The sequence below is a fragment of the Pararge aegeria genome, chromosome 2, assembly GCF_905163445.1.
Source record: "Pararge aegeria chromosome 2, ilParAegt1.1, whole genome shotgun sequence".
Classification (NCBI taxonomy): Eukaryota; Metazoa; Arthropoda; class Insecta; order Lepidoptera; family Nymphalidae; genus Pararge; species Pararge aegeria.
In genome coordinates, this window is record NC_053181.1 from 8,632,499 (window position 1) to 8,654,490 (window position 21,992).

A 21,992-nucleotide genomic window follows, 5' to 3' on the forward strand; every position below is an offset into this window, starting at 1 on the left:
GGAGACGTTATATTTTGACGCGTTAATTACCAACCTACTTCACTATCAAGTGGTCTGTACGACTATTAAACTCATATATACATTTTTGGTCAGACGATAATCAAATTAATTTAAAACCAGGGAAGCGAACGAAAATCGTTATTTGCCACAAGACCTGTCTTGATTGGCCCTGATGGAATTGAAATCATAGACCTGCGTTACAAAATGAACCGCTTCATGCAATATGTCTGATTTGACATCACGGATTGAAGATACTAGCGTGGAACGTCTTGAATGCCACTCCAAAGTTTATGATTTATTTTATTTATTAGAAAAAAAATACATAATTGAAATGCGATACGAAAATTAAATAAATTAGTAAACCTAAACAGGAATTTTTGGTGAAGATTCAATAAAGCGACGGTGACCTTATATCGAACTATAAATTGTTATACCTACTAACCCTATTATTTTTAGTAACATTACTAGTTTCTTCTCATTAAATTCAGTACCTACTGACGATAGAGATTGGTATAATTTGGATACCATGAATTATAAAAGGTAACGTGGTATGTACAAGAAGGCGTAGCCGTAGAAGAATATCAGAGCTACAAAACTTAGGTATTGGTTTAAGAAGAGCACCAAACCAATTGTTACAGTAAATTTATAAAGATGATCATTAAACTTTTGATAACTATAAACAGATTACTACAAACACGCTAATAATTATTATTTAGTCGTGGATATTTTGATATAAATACGACTGCATTATCGATACAGTCCTGTATGGACTCGAAAGATGCAAAGATATATCCCGGTGCCTTAGTCGTTATCACAATATTCAGGGCAGGTTTCAAACATTAAATTGCCCTAATGATTGCAAACCTTCGTAAAGAGGCTTCAAAATTTGAAGATAACCCTGTTCTTCAAAGTTTACTTCGCTCTTCGTTCATTTAAGTTTTTTTTTTAAATCATGGTAATTTTTTTATGATTGTTATCATAAAAAAATCAATCCTTTTAAAATTGACACTGTTTGAGATTTCAAAGAAAATAAAGATTTTTATGGTTATCAATAAAGTCGCATTACTGGGTCACTTGCTTGATTATTTAGAACGCATGCTTGTTTTTTCTCCTTTGTCCATATTAATGTACCTACCTACTCAGTGACTCTTACTACGTTTGTTTTTCTCGGAATCACCAGACGCACCGTTAATGAGGACATATTCGAAATTATTGCAATGAGGTCGTCGAATTAGCATAAGATCAATGAGTTACTGTTTTTGACTGATCTCACTAAAAGAGGTATTTTTTATTTATTTATTATATTATCACTCTACTATATTATTGTAGATAGAGGAACAGAACTACTCAGCATACAGCAGAAAATCCCTCACTATATTGAATCCATAAAGTGTTGCCACATATTATGATATATGGGATTCACGGCTAGTGACTATACTGAAAAATACGTGATTGAGGATTTCAAATAGTGGGAGATTAAAGCTCCAAGTTGCATCGCTATACTTATTATCTGTGCTACTGTATCTATAAAAAATCTATACCTTACGTAGCTGGTTCATTGATGAAGTGTGTAGATTATGTAGCAGTACGTTGCGTCCCTAATTTACGCGGACGAAGCCGCATAGCACATAATATTTGTCTCCATTGGAACATAAATTCGTGGAATAATTTGTTTCTTATATATTCTAAACGACAATTTTTTCTGTTCTTGTTACGCAGCAAAATATTCTACAAGATTTTGAAAGTATAAGTAATTTTCTACATTTTAGTTGTAGATGTCAAAACTTGGTGGTCAGGTTTGTAATTATATCTAAGTTATAATAATCTAGTTCTACAAAATATTTCCTAGCGTAATACTTATTAAATATGATTGTACCTTTAATTTCACTGGCCATCATTGGTATTCATCATTCCACGTTTCTGATACGTGCCGCTAAGATGTGGAACGCCCTCCCGGTAACTGTGTTTCCTGCCACGTATAATTTAAGTACCTTCAAGGCTAGAGTGAATAGGCTTTTTCTAGGCAAGCGTGCTCCAACCTAGACCTCATCATTGCTTTCTAACGGGCATGATTGTCGTCAAACGCTGGCCTATCGTTAACAAAAAAAAAAAAAAAAAGTTTAAGTTGATTAAATGGTACTTTTCGAAAGAGACTGCTCAAGTTTCATTAAATAAGAGTTTACTTGATTTTTAAAAAACATTTCAATAAATCTTCACCAAATTAAAAAGGCTCAACCTCTGAGATAATCACGTAACAAATATACCAAAAAAAAAAAAATAGTTGAATTGAGAACCTCCTCCTTTTGGGTGGTAATTAACCACGGTCTCAGCCTCCACCATACCAGATCTGATAAAAAAAATCTTAAATTGCTCGTGCAGGGGATCCTACTTACAAGATCACAGAGCTCAACACTTCGCCAGGAAGGCCGACTATCCTTACTAATATTGTAAATGCGAAAGTGTGTTTGTTTGTTTATCCTTCTTGCAAGCCTAATCTAAGCAACTAATCAACTTGATATTTGGTATAGAGTGAGTCAAAATGGCGGGGAGTACAATGGAAACTTTTATGCCACTAGGGCTAGCACAGGCAGAGAACAAAAATTATATCCCCCGATTATGCCCCCTGACAAGGTCCCTGATAATTAACGTGTGCATCTGCGAATGCACGGGAACACTGAATGGAAGTTTATTGGGTTTTTTATTCTTTATTCTTAGCAATGCTTAGTTATAATATAAACAACACCATTAAAAGTTCATAAATAAAAACAGCCACCCTCCGCTTGCGTGACTTTTGTTTCAAGGACTACTGCCTTCTGTATCCGACAACCAAGCGAAAGCTTCTTAAGATGTTGGTCGAAGCTTTCGCGAGAAGACTGATCAATAACAGCCGACTCAACACTCCACATGGCGGTTTATTATTACACATATTATTTGGATATCATTTCCGCTAGTGCGCCAGTGCTCTGAGAGTTTAAAAGCTTTGGGAGGAGATAAATTGTTATTCTTTCGCCGGGGAAATAATTGTCTCCTGCCCATGCTACCTGTGCAAATAAACATTTTCCACGGGATTTGTAAAAAAACCGTTATAAAAGTGGACGAAGTACACGGGCAATAGCCAGTAAGTTATAAACTTATGTTAGTTTTTCACGGTTTTTAGGAAATTCTGCCATTTCACGGCTGGTGGACGAGTGGATCCAGCTCTACGCACTCGCAGGAAGCGAGCAACGACGAGCAAGTGGTGTATCTGCCCGCGTTAGTACCGCGCGAGGCGCAGTCGACGGAAGACTCGTCGCAAGATGTCGTCCCGCTGGCTTACAGTTTCAACGCGTTCGGGCGGTAAGTTATCTGTGATAATATTTTCCTTGTAGCTGTAACCCACTAACTACGGATGGACGGAAATCACGCGTACAAACATTTTCATAAAGTTGGTCGTGTGCTTCAGTGAAATTCTTTGTAACCTAGCTACAGACGCAGCGATTTGTTCTGCTGGCATCATTCGCATTTTCTTACTTTATACAACCGTTTGAGGGAAAAGGAAATTATTATATTCTAAAAACCAAAAACAACAGTTATACATATACTGTTGTTGTGGCCTGATAATTTTCTTGTGTCACGAAATTTTATTATACTTATTTACTTCTCATTTTGTATGTTAACAGGAGCTTCGATCTTCAGCTCATACCCAACAGGCGGCTGGTATCTCCACAATTTCGGGTATGGTCGGACCATGGCCCGGATGAACCTCTATCCACCGTGGACTCCTCGTGCCACTTTCTGCACAGCGGACCTGAAGCAGTAGCCGCCTTTTCCGCATGTAAAGACCATGTACTTGTGAGTTTTTATTTCATTAAATACTTATTGAATAATTGCATTTGATTCGCTAAAAATATTTCATCTATTGAAATGAAATTAAAGTTTATCTACCTAACTGAATTTGAAATAACTCCCAGGGTAAAACATAAGGTTTTATTTATTTTTAAAAACTAAAATTAAAACTTCAATCATATAATTGATGAAAGCAAAAAGAAAGGGTTAGTGCGTTGGCAGTTATAGATAGATAGATATGATTACACAAAACACGTTGTTTTACGGATTTTTTGCAGTTACGTAGGAAAAGTTATTTGAACGTAGGTTCTAGGCTACTCTGTTAAATACGATACAATGTATAATAACGATCGGAAATGGTAGAAAAAATACAGGAACGGTAGAATATGTAGCAAAATGCAGAAACTAATAATCAGCTGGACTTATTTTATTATTTAAGTATGTATAAGGCTATTCACGGAGGTCTCTTACTTTTTACGGAAATCGGAAATGTCTACGTACATAAGTAATAAGCGAGGCATGCACAGGGTCTTCGACCAGGGTACACTTACATAAAGCGGGAACATGACATAAAATGGAAAATTCTCCTGCCATTCGAGTTATATAAAATAATTTGGGTAGGCAGTGCTTTTGGGCATGTATGAAGTGCACGCCACTCGTAATAAGCATCAATCATTCACATTATCTAAAATTCTTATACATGTCATTAATTTGACGTTAGTTAATATATACAGCAGTTATAAAATAAACACCCTTCATTGTTTCAGCACGGTCTTATTATGACCGAAAATACAACATATGAAGTTCGCCCATTAACATCGAAGATGGGCCGATCAGAAAGCGGCAGAATCCTTCACGGGCGAACAGCGCACATCATCCGCAGAGCTGCGCCACCGCCTTCGACCCTCGACGATGACAGACCTCTGCTGCATAAAGCGAGGAGACCAAGATACCACCCCGCAAAACCTGCACCATCATCCTATACTATTGAGATAGCGTTGTTCTTGGATGAGGCAGCGTACAAATTATTTCATCCGCACCTCAATTATAAAGAAGCAGATCTGCGGGATATGCTACTAGCGTATATTAATGGTGTTAGTATTTACTTAATAAAACGAGTGGCGGAATTACGAAATACTGGTGAAGGGTGTATAAGTATATTTCATAAGGAATCACCCTGTAAAAATATTAAATCAAAAAAAGCATAATTACTTTTCCATGCAAACTAATTCATAACATTCTCAGTGTTCACTTAAGACAAACCTAATTATTATAAAAGAACCACACGTGCACGTGTACGCTACGCGACGCGTACCTATTAAAATTACAGGAGTCAATTAATTTTACTTTTGCAAAACTATTAGCTTTTCGGTTTCTCAGATAAGTCTCAAAGACAGTAAATAATGTACCTCTGCGCTGTACACATTTTGTACCTGTATCTGTGGTGTACCTGTTTTGTACCTGTAACTGTGCTCTAATTGTGCTGGCTTTTCAAGTTTATGATCACGTCTGGAGTGTAACGTACCTATCTACTTAAGTAAATTTTGTCAGATTTTCCATTACCGCAGCTGAATAAATGATAAATGTATTACTTACTTAAAAGTTAAGAAAATTTGGGAAGTAAAAAATAGTCCCCAAGTTTAGGAAAAAATAGTCCCCAGTTATCCACTTTTTGGAGCTTTATTGTAGTAGCGGCCTTAACGCCAGTCGGTACTATCTCATTCGATTTCGCATTATTACCTGCAGGTCCAGGCTCTGTTTCATCACTCATCTCTGGGAACACGAGTTCAGCTGTCTCTCGTGCGGCTCACTCTACTGCGCAAGCAGCCATCTACCCTCACCACGCAAGCAGAACGCGGGCGGCTATTGGACTCCTTCTGCGCGTATCAGCGCTCACTCAACGTAGATGAAGATGAAGATCCAGAGCACTGGGATATGGCATTACTTCTATCAGGGTATGTTTTGTCATGCACAAGACTGCATCCATTAAAAATATGCGTCTTTGAAAAACTGCCTTTCAGTGAACAGAAAACGTATGTTGATTGTAGGGTTCGTATTCCTAAAGCAGAGTTTCTCGAGCAACAACTCCAGTTAGAATTCCACTTTAGGGCAGACAAACTTTTTGAGGTTTCATCATGGTTTGAATGAACGATTGATGGTTTTCCAAGGTGTCTTATGGTGATCAGGTATAGTGTTAACAGGAATTTCTATATAAATAAAATAATTTTACTTTTTTTTTTCTAATATATAATTAAGTGTTTAAGTAAGTTGCAACCATGAGATCTAAAGAAAATCATATTAAGTTTAAAGTTATTTGAAATAAGGGGTTTGACGTTAAAACAATGCTGCCAAAAGGGGGTTTCATCCTGGAAATTAGCATCATGCGACGTTCTAAATAAACCTAAATTTACATTTAATATGTGCTTTTTGTTATTTCAGTTTGGACTTCTATTCAGAAGAGAATGGTCGTCGAAACGGGGTAACGATGGGCTTAGCGCCGGTAGGCGGCGTGTGTCTGCCCGCCCACGCCTGCGTGGTTTCCGAATTTGGCACCTCCGACACCCTTGGCCGGCCCTACCCTTCAGCTGGATTCACCTCCGTCTACATCCTCGCTCACGAGATTGGACACAAGTCGGTATATTTTTCAAATATTACTCTAAATTAAAAGCTAAGGGACTGTTTAGAATCATTTCACTGACCTTGTGTAGAGTAAAGGCCTAACTAAACATTTTGTCCTCATTGGACTCAATAAATTCATACAGGCGAATATAATGTAACCTTATGATACGATAGAAGCAGGCTTTACTTTGTGGAAATCGATGATATCCCTTCTTGAGCTTAAAGTTCTTTGTAGCTAATCCTCATACGGTATGGGCACCGTCTTGTTTATGGGAAGGAATTTAGACCATAAAATGCCACCACCCTGTGGGGTTGGCAAGCTTGGGTAACGAACGATTCTTAATATGAGGTGTTAAATGATAATAGCTCAGTGGTTAGGGCTTCGGCCTCTCTTTTGGGGAGACAGATTTCGATCCCCGGCACGCACGGCTAGGAGTAACTCGCACTTTTCGGAGTAATGTGCAATTTGAATTTAAGCATTTAAAATGTGAGTTGCTTTAATTGTGAAAGAACTCATACTGAGGAAACCTGCATGCCTCAGAGTTCTCCAGAATGTTCTCAAAGGAGTGTGAAGTTTAACAATGCATACCACCGTGACTACGGCCTACACCGTAATGGTTTGATTATGATGATTATGATGATAATCGTGATAATGACCGACAAGAGCACGTAAAGCCGTAGCTTAACGTGCTCTTGCCTTTTAGGACACAGAGGAAATGTAGAACCCTTTTTTGGACCTTGAAATTCCCAGTTACCATTAAAAGTGGAGTTTGCTCAACCAACAGCAACTTGCAAAGCGTAACACTTGTTTGCCGGAAGGACCATCTAGTGTCTTAAATAATGAGTAAGGTTCTATGTGTATGTTAAACTCTTTTCAGTTTGGGCATGCATCACGATGGCACGGGCAATTCGTGCGCACGCGATGGTTTCATCATGTCACCTTCCCGCGGAACAAATGGTGAAGCTACCTGGTCACATTGCAGCGCTCGAATTGTTGCCGACTTACAGTAAGTATATAAATTTTGCGTCACTGTCCTGGGACTGGGTTTGGTCAACACTTGTATGGAATTCTGTTTTCTGTCAAGAAATTGGCGTTGTCCACTCGCGTGTCTCGGGGGGAATAAAACCGTTGCGTTGTTTTCTGTAATTTTCACTAATATGTTGCATTGGCGATTTGCTTTGCCGAAATGTGCCAGCGTGTAGGGTCTAAACTCTAAATCCCTGTCTCCTATGAGTGAAAGGCAGCTCTGTGGAAATTGACAAGCTGAGTACTAGAAACGCCCCGTGCAACGTTCAGAAACGAAACGGTCTATCTGATCCGTGTCTAACTTTATAATATAACACCTGTGGAAGTTCCTGAATAAAACAATGGTTTCTAGAAGGCTTTTAAGAATACTGAAGGTTAATTTACTTATAGCAAAAGGTTTAGTCAACTTATTATATGTTCAGAATCAGGCTTTTTTCAATTAGCATATACCTGATTGCTTTCAGATGGGCTACTTGTCTTTTCGACGGAGGTGACGACTTAGATACACCGCAAGAACTACAGCACGAGAAATTCGGAGATACTCCTGGGATCATTTGGGGAGCGAAAAAGCAATGTGAGGTTGGTATCCGAATGAAATGAATTAAATGGAATTGATGTTAGATGAACTCAACTGTAAAGTCCAACTTGAACACAAAGTGGGTTAAAACTCCTCTAGTTTTAAAGTTTGATGGAGGATTTGGATGGAAGCGACTGCCTTATTGGTCTACATGTTTGACCTACCTTAAAAGCAAGGATCTACCTCAGTTTTCGAGGTGAACGTCCTCGGAGAGTACATTATCTCTGCGTTTCTAACGTGTGACAATTATGTGGAGTGATTTAGAATGATGGAACTGTATAGTCTAAAATCCTTGTTCATAGTGAGGAGGCCTCCGACCAGTCATGGGATTCTAATGAGGTTGATGATATCTACTGTTTAACCTTTGCTTAAGATTCTTCTGCGAGACAAGGATGCAGCACCAGCTCAAGCGCCGGGTTCAGGTGGCGACGCGTCACAATGCATCCAGCTTGCATGCCGCTCGCCACACCGTGCGGGCTTCTACTACGCAGGACCCGCCTTGCCTGGCACTCCCTGTGGAAAAGGAAAGGTATAGAAAGTCTAACTCAGTACCAAAAGTTGTCCAATTCGACCCCCAGTGATTGGATGCATATGATGTTAATGGGGCCAACGTCAGTGGATCTCATTTAGGCAGACCGTGAACTAAAAGCTAGTTAAATATTTAATCCTATAACCATTCCAGTCATAGAATGACTGGAATGGTTACAAATGGTTACAAGATTCAATATTTTAAAGTTAATATTACAGGAGCATACAAGTAGCACTATTAAACCAGCTTCCAAAACATTTTTTTAGTGGATGAATTTATTGAGTTTATTTCTAAGGTAAGTAGCGGTCTCCCTAAAACCGAAATGAATTGACACGTGGTATAACCCAGAGAAATTACAATTCTGAATATTTAACAGAGTAATTTTAACGATAGTTTGCTTCGTTCATTGCCTTGATTCGTAGATCCAAGTTGTATTAGGTGAGTGTATGACTTGGAAAGTGCTCTTTGAACCTAAATGTTTCCACCGTACTCCTCAGAAAGCACGTTCAGGAGTCAGTTTTGGCCTTTATTACGAACACCTCTTTATTTATAATCGTTCCCTAAGAGTTGCAGGACTTTAACAAGCCAACCAACCCAAATTGTGGTTAATATATAAAGCATGCTTAGACTTACTTCAGACTTAAGAAATAGTTGAAATACTTAGGTAAATGTGCCTAATATACTCGTAAATCTGTCTTGTTATAGCACTAACTTTGACTAAGCTGTAAATATCTTTCGTTTTTGTTTTTCTTAGCACTATTGATGAGTTTATTGCCTATTTGTTCTTGCATTATATAGTGAGAAAATGTTTTTTGTGTGTCCTGAAAATTATATATTTCACTTGCGCGATTTTATTATGTATACTTATACGTCAGGTCAGTAAAGCAACCTACAAAAATAAAGATACGTTTTCATTTTTAACAGTGGTGTCAGGGTGGAGATTGCGTGACAGCATACCCTTCAACCGTGACGAGCTCCACACCTACTCATGGTGGTGGCAACACATGGAGTGAATGGACTTCAGACACGTGCAGGTCTGGTTGCACGATCAAGAGTCGGGGTGCAAGGGAGCGGAGACGATCGTGTCCTGAAAATGCCGTGTGTGATGGCTCCTCTTATGACGTCATGTTGTGTGATGACTCCAAGGTTTGTTCAAAAGCTACGAATCAATCTAAGGCTTATTTAAAATATCAAAAGTTTAATGAGGCATTTGTAATTGCGATGAATTTTCCTTTAAACATATGTACTTATATCCTACAACACCTTAGATTATTGATTGTCCTCCAATGTGCTTTTAGTAGATACCAAAAAACTATTTCATTTGGAACACCTGATCAGTATGAAGTGACTGCTTGAATATTTGTTTTGCTAGAGTAATTGATTAAACAACAACGATTATCTACTGCCGGATGCGGCTGTCCACCGCGACGCTCACACCTTTATTACGGTGCTTCTTAATATATCGTATATTATAATTATAATATTTACTGAATCAATATTACAAAAATCGACTCAGTTAATGTGTCCTTTACACATTAACTGAGTCGATTTTTATGTATTTTAGGCCTACTCTCAGGTTGAAGAGGGTTTAGGCCGTAGTCCACCACGCTGGCCAAGTGCGGATTGGTTGACTCCACACATCCTGGAGACAATGATGGAATCCTGAACCTGCCTGAGAGTAGGCATGCAGGTTTCCTCACGCTTTCCTCCACGGTTAAAGCCACTACCAATACCACGTATTTAATTCTTTAAATAAAAAAAAAAAAACTTTTTACTACTAGTAGTTAAAAGGTAATTACTAATTAAGCGCCTTATGAAATAAAACAATAACGTTTGTCACATGCAGGTTTGCGGAAAGAAGAAGCGAGTGGGCGCCAACGAGATGGCGGCGCGAAAGTGCACGGAATACGCGACTCGCCTGCCCGAGCTGGACCCACGAGGGGGGGGACTGCAGGCGCCGCACGACCCCAGTAAGACCACGTTTTTCTAATGACATGAATCGTTTTGATTTCGTATTTCGTTTTGAGTTCATTAAAATTAAATATCATATTTTAAAGTGTTTTGTCACTTTGAGATATCTTTACTAATTTCATAAGTGCGAAGGTGTATTTGTTTCTTCCTTCACGCCCTAACTAAGCAACGGACGGAATATACATAGGCTTTTCATCCCAGGAGAACAAACGCTTCCCACGGGATTTGTAAAATACCTTAATAAGCACTATAATAAAATAAAATGTTGATAGAATTCGTGAGCGTCTACAAATATGATTAATACAGATTTAGATAAAATATTTTCTTATATTTTTTTCAATAAATAAACCATTTTTGATTGAGAACTCAATTGCCCAGTCTAAAGTATATTATAATCTTTGAGCGACATTATTGACGCTGATTTTTTTCAGTGCTATGTACCTCAGAAAATTGTATTATTCACTAATCTGGGATGGTAACTTAGATGTAATCAAAGATCCGGTTTGCCTAATGAAAATAATTTTATCGAAGCAAAAAAGTAAATTTGAAAATGCAGATCTCCTTTATCTGAGATGGAATCTGAGTTTAATTTTAATTTTATGACAAAGTCAGACAAAGGTATTAAATAAATAAATATATATTACATAAATAAATCAAACAAATGTTTCCTAATTTTTATTTTTCAACAATAATTATTCATTATAAAGTCAACTTCTCCTGAGGATGGTACGAAACGTGCCTAGAGGGTACTGGGTATATTGCCGAAGATCTGTTTGGTGTGGAGTATAAAGATTGAATTGATATTTATTACACCCTACTGATTCTCCTGCTTTTCGCGAAGAATCTATATGGCGTAATTTAAAGTCGCGGGATTGAACCCGGGACCTCTCACTAAAAGTCACAGAGATTAGCGATGCGCCAGGGATGAATAAATATTATTAAAACAGCTATTAATTCCATTAGTTTGTGACTTTATTATAAGTACTTAATATTATTATCTGCTACTTATCACGAGAATTGCTCCTTGCAGGATTTTATGCGTACATAAATCTTGTATAAATAATATCTTAATTGCTCATAAACTAAGTGAGATAGACTGAGCACAATTATTATTACCTAGGTATTCTTGTTGTATTATGCACATAATATATAGTTTAGGGTTCATTAACATCGGAAATAACTGACCGAGCGATGCACTTTGTCCGTCTGAGTAGGTTCAAACCTTCTTAATAATGAAATAACTTTTAAATAACAGTACCTTCAAATTTCAAATTAAACGTAATTAAAATAATATTTGGAGGGGCTCTAATACCTACGAATAATAAAGAGTACACAAATGTTTAAAGGCGAGGCTAGTTACCTTGCCAGCAAAGACATGCCGCCAAGAAATGTAGCGTTCCAGTACAACGCCAATGTAGAAACCATAGGGGTATTAAATAAAACAAACAACGCCTCTAACATGTTAGCCCGCTACTGTTTTAGACGGTATCAAGTTTCTGGTGAGATTTCTTTCAAGGGCTTCCGGGATTTAAAAAAAAAACTTTTGAGGTAGGTAACCACTTTCTAAATAGGTACAGCTTATACCATTTTTTTTTAAAGCACTAGACTGCGAGAGCATATACCTACTCGTACCAATAAGGATGGAAGCAAGCAAAAAAGTTTGTGAACGGTGATATTTAGAAAGCAGGTTATGTATCTACATATGCTTTAAATTGTCAGTTTAGGAGATTCATATGATCTGTTTTGTTTTAGCTCGTATGTGGATGGGTTGTGCAATATTCTGTCGGCGCGCGGCGGGCGGAGGTTTCTACGCGCCCCGAGTCGAACTCAACGACGTGGGTTTGGACCCCTACTTCCCCGACGGCACGTGGTGTCATCACGACGGTTCCAGTCATTACTACTGCTTGCAACATCACTGTTTACCTGAGGTACTTTACCCAATTACAGTGATGACAGTCGCAGACGCAGTCATAATTCGGAATTCCTTATTTTTTATGAATTAAGACGAAGGCTGAAAAAATGCCGTCGTGCTGAGCATGTCTTCCGCCGTAGAGTGTTATAGGGACAGATTAAGCTCAAACCGATTTAAGCTATAAAAATTTGACGGTATCCAAAATTTGAAAATTGTAAGAAAAATACGTCTACTTAGGTTAGGTTTTTGAAGATAAAAAAAGTTATAGCAACATGTTAGTATACACTACGGTTTGATTTTAGGATAAAAAAATTATTGCTCTAGAGGCATTATTCAGGGACAAAGTAGGGGAATACATTTTTACAGAGAATCCTGCCTATAATTTCCTCTTAAGCCTTGTTTAGAAGAAGAAGGTCTGATGGGAGGCTTGGGAGGTCGGACATGGCTAGGCGCCTCCCTACCGAGAACGATATGATTTTCCTTAACGTGATAGGACAGAAATATCTGGATACTTTTAATTGCCTTTCTCACATCCCTAATGAGCAGCAGAGTTATTATTTATTGACAAGTTGTTGCGGTAAACCAAGTAGTCTATCATAATCTTCCTTAGAATTATAATACTCAATTCTTTAAACACTAGATACATTCATAACAATGAAGACGTTGTTAATTAAATAATAATGTACAAACTATTTATCTATATAACTTCCATAAGCCATCAAATATTAAAAGTTATTCGAAGACTATCGCAAGAGTCAAGATCCGCGTAAGGTGATTAGATGGATGTAACTGTTAAATTATTTGGGAAATTCCCAAATATAATAAAAAATTCCAAAATAATTTGACAGTTAGGTACCATCCTTACTTTAGACGGCCGATTGGCGCAGTGGGCAGTGCTTTCTGAGTCCAAAGCTATGCGGTCGATTTCCACATGAATGTTTTCAATGTCTGGGTGTTTATTTGCGTGTTATAAGTATTTATGTATTTAGTATTTATAAATATTTATCAGTCATCTTGATACCCATAAATAAGCTTACTTTGGGGCTAGATGGCGAAGTGTGAATTATGCGTAATATATTTATATATTATACTCATCGTTAATTGTCATTATTTTATATGGAGATGACAGGGTTGCAACCACTTGAGCGCACAGTGAGCTCAGCTAACTCGAGTGATCTAGCAGCGAGATGCATCAGACGCCGTATAAACAACAGACGTTTCTTTATCAATAAGATATATTTAGAAATGAAAAGGGGAAAAACACAGTCATCCGCTTGTATCTGTCTATCTTACGTTTGTCCGATGTGGCCGACTCGTTACATTTTCTGGAAATGCGTTCTGGGCAATTTTTTACTCCTTACAGTTTTCTGTGCCATTTAATTTTATAAGGCTTGCAGCGATATGCGATCACTGTACAGAAGTTTTAATGTAATCATCATCCTCAGTATAATAGTATCCCACTTCTGGGTGCAGCACACTTTTCTTAATAGGATAGAAGGATTTTGAGCTTTAAATTCATTAAAAACTGATTTTTACCATCGTAGTCATAATAATATGCTTTAAGGCATACGAGGGTACGCAATGTTAAATTCTTAAGAATTTTCTTAAATAAATACCTTAAACGCCGGGAATCGACACCAAACCTCTTAATCCGTAGGCAAACTATCTAACTTATAGATCAACGAAGCAATCAGTTGGTGTAAAAATTTGCTCGGCGTCAAATGTAATATGTACGTCACAAACAGCTAGATAACAGAAGGATCGGGCAGATCCTATTGTTTGTCAATAGCGTTGCGTCATCTCACGTGCTTTCTTTAATCATAATAGGGCCATAAAACATTAGAATGTTGTGTGGAAACGCCTTAACGCACGTCCACGTATTATATAATATATCTTCGGTGGAGATGTTTAATCTCCATTTAAATGAAAACACTAGGTTTTAGCAGTATAAACCCCTGTGTTTTGCTTTCTGATTCGCTGACATTAAATCACACATTATTATTTAGGCAAACAATTATTATATACTTAAGCAGTTATAGCCTTGTGATTAGAGTTTCCGTCTACCTTTTAAGGGACCGACTTCTATTCCTGACCCCTAAATTTTGCGAAATTAATGTGTTTTTTATTCAAGCGAGTTTAATATCACTTGCTTTATCGGTGAAGCCGCAGCAGCATTCAGAAAATACAGGACCCTCATTCGGGCTTTATTGCATGCAGTGCATTGTGTCCAAAAACAGCGAAAACGCCCCGCTCACATCTCACTTCACATGGAATGTTGCTAGGTAACAATCTTTTCCCCTTTTCCCATTTTATGGTGAAGGATTAGAATATTACAGTTAAATAATTACTGTCAACTGCTAAATGGAAATAAGTTACTAACCACAGTGACACAGAGAAACACTACTAAAGTAGAGTGGTTAATGATGTTTCAATATGTCTTCTACACGGTTTCTGTATGTTCTTAATTTTGTGGGTGAAGAAAAATATTGTGAGGCAACCTGCATGCCTGAGACTTCCTCATAGTATAGATTTTTTTTTAATTAAAAAAATGGAAATTAATTAATTAAGCGTAGGCTTTTTATAACTCTTACAATGCGTATCCTCAAGTTTTTTATAACTCGTACTGGAGATTTTCTTCATTTGATATCATCTGCATACCCTGTGCATACCCTCTATGCACGCCACTGGGAATAAGTAGAGGATTTTTCCATTTTATAGCATTTTCCAGCTTTATGCCTACCCTGGTCAATAATCTTGTGCACGCCACTGCCGATAATAGGCTGATAATAAATGAATACATTTATTTACTGTAAGGCTTATTTATTAGTATTTAGTAGTACAACTTAAACGACTAAGTATGCTAGTATACATTTATTTTAATTTTAATTAAAAGAATGGACAGCGAGTCGAACGTTCCCGCTAAAATATTTAAGATACTGTTTGAGCTTGACCGCGGTCTTGTCTGGAGGGATGATGATGATGATGATAGTATTCCTAACCCTTTAATTGCCCGCATTAGAGCAATGTGGAGGGTTTTGGCTCTAAATCCTTTAAATTTAATAATCTATGAAGTAGGCAAAGGCTTGCATACGAAAAGTACCTACTAGAAATATTTAACTTTTTTAATTACACAAAAATATTTTGCATCGGTGCAGTGTGAACATAGCTTAATTTAAGTATGATAACGGCACATTCAGCATAGTAGTCGTAATTGTTTGAACAACAAACAGCGCCTTAATGATTTTCCGTGCGTCATTGTCTTTGGATATATTTTGCCAATATACTTAGAGGTATACACCGACAACATTTTAACGGCTACTTAGTCAAAACTTATCAGGAAGTTTAAATTAGGTCCTGATAAATGTTTGCTTTTTTAACAACTTTTTAGGGTTCCTTATCGCATGATTTAACTACGAACGATTAGTGACTATGCGTTATATCTCTTCTAAAACATAAAATTGTAATGCCACATTGTTTCAAGTAACAAAACTTCTCCGAAACTGCTTGACCGATTCATATGACATTTTGTCTGTGTATTCAGTGGGTCTGAGAATAGCACCCTAATTTTATTTATGATCTAGCATCCCATAATTATCGGCTAGCATTATGTAAATTAGATATTATGTATCACGTGTAAAATATTTTGAAAATGTAGCACTACTTGTTAGTTTTTATAGTTATAATTGACGGACGACGCAGATGATCCCAAAACACATCGCTTATAAACAGAGCAATACTTCGCAGGGCATGCAAGAAACACGTTCTACAAAGTGCCGCACTGTGTACATACCCCTGGGGCGTACACATAAAACTATCATAAATAATCCTATGTTATAGTAAAATAGTGTTTCTTTATTAGAATCCAATGCAAAATATTTTGTACCAAGACCTTTTCTAATCTTAAGGTAGGTACTGTAAATTACAACGTTACGTTACGAGGTTCAGGTTATATTCCGTGTCGCGTAAAAACAGTTTTCTATCATGGTTTACTATGTAGTTCTAGCCCGAAGTTAGGAACCTGGTAAAGGAGTAAGTTACTGAAATTTCAGATATAGTTTCAGCATAGCCGCGACAGACATAATAAATCTATGAGGAATCCTTGGTATGCTACCCTAAAAGGTTCCGTACTTCTGCACATATCTTGCCTCTTATGAATAAACAGGGTCTCTAAGGTACTTAGTGGTGAACGACCTACAGGCATTGTTTAAGTTTATCGCTTCTGATTTTCCCTATTTGAACATTAAAGAAGCTAAGTGCGAGTCGACTCGCGCTTCAACAGTTCTGTACCTAGGAGAGAAAGCTAAATAGTAAAGGTATCTATTTTAAAAAGTTTTTTTTAAATAAATGTTATCATTAAAATTCAACATAACTGAAAAATTTGTTGTAACTACATTACTAAATTTGTTCGATAAACGGCCACTGTCAAACATCTTAAGGAATTATAGTAGTTTCGTTTTATTTTTCTGCTAAAAATAAAATCTATCAATTCAATTTTTTAGAGATTTAATGCTTTCTTTGGTTAAGGTTTCATAGCTATTTTCATTTATACATAGAATCTTTTCACTCTTAATAATGCGTGTTACAATAAACTTTATGTAAAAATATAATAAAAATGTATTATTGTCGTAAAGTTTTAACTATTCCAAAATCGAATACGATTACATTAGGAGTATCTAAAACTTTTTAACAGAAAAAAACACCGATTTCGTAATTAAATGTTAACTACGACTATAAAGCAAAAAATAACTATTTTCTTCAACATTTTTATGTCGGTGCCAAGTAAATGTAGAAAAATATTACGTACCTACTCTAATACGTAATATTGCGTACTACGTACGTAAAATTAAAACTTAATTAACTTTTTAGGTGTAAAACATCGACGAATTGAGAACCTCATCCTTTTGGAACTTGGTTAAAAACTAAAACCGGAGTTATGTCTTGTGTCGGACGGGCTAACGACGCGACGCGACGTCGCACTAAAATGTTTCATTTTACCATTTTGATACGGATCGCTAAAATGTTTTAAATGCATGGGGCGTTGGTGAACGACCCTCAAGAGTGCAATGGATTTGGCACTTTTCAGTTTCGTAATTTGAATAGGTATGTCAGTAAGAAAATAAATCCTTCGTTCGTTGATACATTTAAGATTCTACATTTTGTTTATATTATTGCACGCTTTGTACCCTAAATCATTGGATTTATTTGCAATCTTTGAATTCCTTTTCGTGTATCGAGACAATTGTTTCAAAGTGACATGACCCAATGTAAATATCTTAAGTATTACTGATTTTTATATTAAAACATTACAACAAGAAATCTATGTGGTTCAATTTGATCTTTAAGTGAAATTTAAATAACTTCCATTTTGCTCTGACGCTGCAGTGTTTCGATACTCAAAAACGATAAGATCCCAAACTTACAAATCATTATGCTTAGTGTACTAAGCGTGTTAATATAATCACTGTTGCACCTTAAGTACTTACGTAATGTAACAAATGCATTTCCGCTGGACATACTTAGGGCCTAATGGCTCAATAATTATGCATTGTTTGCTTCAATGCATCCATATACCCAGCACTGGTTGTTTACTTTATCTTAGTAGGATAACCGCTGGCGCTGGCTAACAATAGCGGAAGTGAACAAGGACACTGAAAGATCGTGTTATTGCGGTTTTTACTGAGTACTTGCCGAGGTACGTCAGTTTACATTCAATAATTAAAACCTCTATTACTAAGTAACTTTATCACTTGACACGAATTCATCTGCCTCTAAACCTCTGAACCTACCAACAACATTTTATAATTATAATTCTGGTACGTTTGCGTTCTGAAACGTTGACGTTTCCAAAGTGCTTATAAATTCGGCCCACCTACTTGAAATAAATGAATATTAAATTTTAAATTTTTAATAGATCATCTCATTTTGTAATTAAACAAATATTTTGCATTTTACATTATAATTTGGCAAATAACTTCTAGTTTCAATTCTAGTTGCTTATACAGTTTTTAAATTGCATTAGTTAATCGACATGGAGGAATGAGGTTTCTGGATTTGTAGGGGTGAATTTGCATAGTAATTTTGTCCGTCTGAGATAAATGCTTTTTAACCCGAATACCTACAAATTAACTTGCTTGTGAATGAACTTTTTGAACTGAGCGAGATAGAATCTTAAGTTAATACGTCGATTAATAGCGCTAAAAAATATTATACCAACACACACACACACGATTTTTTGACTACTTTCACTTGTTTAGTGCGACCGTTTATTTTAATATCTCTTGACATAAATTACGCGATTTTATTGTGGTAGCATTGTAGTCTGTCTTCACAAGTATTTTTATAACAGCAACTAAAAGCGCATTTGTATATATTTAAATGTCACTGTTTTAATCTTAATATAAATCGAAAAATTATTTCTTAAAATAATGCCAACTTTTTGGTACACGCATCTCCTTGAAGGAACGCAACGAAGTACCTACTGGCTTCAATGTTTCAAATGGCTTGGTGAATATAAAAAAATCTCACCTGGTAGTACCTAAGTGATGATACTAGTCTAGATAGTAGAGGGCTAACACTAATATCCATAATCGGTTGCTACGCTAAATCCTAAGTGATTTACACACGTCTTTGACGGTAGGGTGGTGACTAGCCATTACCGAAGCCTCCCACCAGACCAAAGAAAATTCTGAATCTGTGGGAATCGAACCCGGGACCTCCAATTTAAAACCAGTTCTCGCTGCTGCGCCAATCGTCCAAACGAACGATGATTATTGTAGTTAGGTAGGTACATGGTGCATGTGCAAACGTTTCCTAGAATCGACTTGAAATTCGCCATAAGAATAGATTGTCTGTGTATTGTGACTTTAATGCATGATTTTTGAGTTAACGCCAATTATTTATTCTTTTGAATAGAATTTCAAGATGTCACCGCAGTTCCACATCTGGGATCTACCAAGCGAAGACTTTGGAGGCGCATTTAACGCGCGGGCCAGGGCAGCTCCTGATGACTCGGCAGTCGCTCTTCGTGCTTATCTCTCCTTAGACAACGCTGGCTTACCCTTCGCCCGTGCTGTGGGACCGCCTCATATACCAGATGAGCCTGAGAGCAACTGGGAAGTCCTTGACTACGTCGAGATCACGAGGAACAAAACTTCAAGTTAATTAACACCTGGACCGAGCATTTACGACCACTGAAATGTCAAAGATCATGGGACCAAGGTTTAAAAAGGGTATTTTTTCGTATATTTTAAGGACAAGATTAAAAATAGCGATTGTTCGAATAAAGTCCGCTTTAACTTTATAAATATTTAAGAGAGGTATCCGGGATTGAATTCTATTAACCGGTTGATGAGTGGTTTTCTTGTGTGAAAGTTGATTGGGTTCATTGACCGCTTGTGTTTTATCGCACGGGTATTGTAAAATCCGGCTTAAAAGAGGTTTGGTATATCATTCTCAAATCGGTTTAATCTAAATAAATATCGGTTGGATTCCTGTTCCTAGCACTGCATACGACTAAATTTCGCAACCTGCCTTCCTTCTACTCGTTCTTCCTACTTCTACGATTCGTCAACACTTAGCGGTGTGCACATGGTGTTTCAACGATAGCATAAACGCATCAACGATAGCATATCTATTCTATCCAGTATCGCAGGAATGTAGTGTTCTGTGGCCTGGCAATTGATACGTGCGTAAAAGCACAGCGTATCCCGAAGTAGTTTTGGAGTATAATTTTCTATTATATACCTATTCCATCTAAATGTTTAATGCCTAACACAAATAGTCCAACACCCTACTCACACAACGGACCACACAATGTGTTTTGTCAAATTCAACAAGCGTTTTCACAATAAAATAAGTATTTATAAAGTACCTACGTAGGTTAGTGAAAAAGTTTTTGAACAATAATAAGCGTTATAACAAGGTATCCGCTTATATTAAACAAAGGTCTAATCGAGTCCTCAATATGTAGTGTTTGTGTCATCTTTGATTAATTATCTAATGTATTTATTTATGTTGTTTAGTTACCGTTTAATATAAAACTAATATTTATCATATTTTGCCCTACTTATTATGTATTATCATAATATGTTAATGTACCTAATTGGATAATAGATTTATTAAAGACAATGGGTACATTATTAATAATGCCAACAGTACCTAGGTACCTATAGGTATATAATAATTCAGCCCGGGTAATATGTAGGATATGGAAGGTTGATATAAATCGATATAAATACGAGGTATATTTCCAAATTCATAAAATTCACGCCGTTTTACTTAATTAAATACATACGCTAAATTTACGACTTGATTAATGAGTAGGTTCATATTTATTGAAATTGTAAACTTTCGTATTTTGGCCGAGAAATCTTCCCATTACTGTGTCCCATATTTCAAGTAAATAAACACGATGTTTAATTGCATTTAGTAGGTTAGTAAAAATTATTAAACTAAGCAAGAATTACTTGGTATTAAAATTATATTATTTAATAAGAATATTATGTATTAAGATTAAGGTATGAGCCTCTGAGAGCTTTTGAAAAAACAGAGGACTGAATAAGTAACTACTATTTTCTTTTTTTAACTTTAGTAAATTCCGTAGCTTTTAAGTCTAAATAATGTAATATATTACGGGACTTTTCAGTCTACCTAAAAATGTGCTAGTCGTCAATATAAAATAAGGTATTTAGTAATAATGTCATTTTATTAATAAATATTATAGTCAACAAGGCTTGGATTTATTATTTTAACAGATATGTGGAAAAAAAATCTGCAAGGTTTTGTAAGCATAAATCATTGACTGAATGTCAATTATAAGCATCACAAATAAAATCAAAACATTACTTTTTCAATGATTCCTGATTACGGATTTTTAAAATAAAATTACAGTTTAATTTAATATTTATTTTACATTTTTTTAAATATAAAATGATAAATAAACGCCACCATTGGTATTGGGCCTAAAAAAAAATGGTCTCCTTTCTTTATTCAAATATAATTTTAATTAAGCAGTCTAGAATACTCCTACTGTGGTTGTAAACTGCTGTTTAGAATATAGATTTACTGAAGAATTTAACATCTAAGTAGTAGGAACACAAAACTACTAAATTTTTAAACCTATACCGCACTTTCTTTCGATTCTAAAAATCAGTTTAGCAGTTTCTAAAATATTCTATTTGTCACCACAGAATTAAGAACATACAGAATCCGTGTACACGAATAATATTGCAGCATCAAAAACTATTCCACTTTAGTACCTAGTGTTTCTCGAACAGATGGTTAGTCATTTCATTCATTTAGTAGTTGACAGTAATTATTTTACCTCTAATGTTCCAAACGTCTACCATAAAATGAGTAAAATGGGTAAAGTTTGTCAGCTAGCAACATGACGGGTGTGAAGTAAGACCTGCTCGGGGTGTCTTCTCTGTTTTTGGAAACAATGCATGCAATAATGGCTGAATTCGTTTCTGTGTTTGTGATAGACAGTCTGACATATTTAAAGAGGTATGTTTAGGTTGTTTAAATAACCGTT

General features: G+C 36.3%; 1 protein-coding gene across 1 annotated transcript; it reads left to right on the forward strand.

Moving 5' to 3' along the window:
* The first annotated feature begins 1,775 nt into the window (after window positions 1–1,775).
* On the forward strand, window positions 1,776–20,414 carry LOC120630369 (A disintegrin and metalloproteinase with thrombospondin motifs 14-like). Its single transcript, XM_039899583.1, has 13 exons — window positions 1,776–1,796; window positions 3,158–3,336; window positions 3,660–3,831; window positions 4,593–4,919; window positions 5,572–5,780; window positions 6,265–6,456; window positions 7,323–7,451; window positions 7,936–8,050; window positions 8,422–8,577; window positions 9,502–9,723; window positions 10,424–10,547; window positions 12,301–12,476; window positions 19,373–20,414. The coding sequence occupies exons 1-13, from the start codon at window positions 1,776–1,778 to the stop codon at window positions 19,619–19,621; spliced, it is 2,271 nt and encodes a 756-aa protein (XP_039755517.1). The 3' UTR covers window positions 19,622–20,414.
* The last annotated feature ends 1,578 nt before the right edge of the window (window positions 20,415–21,992 follow it).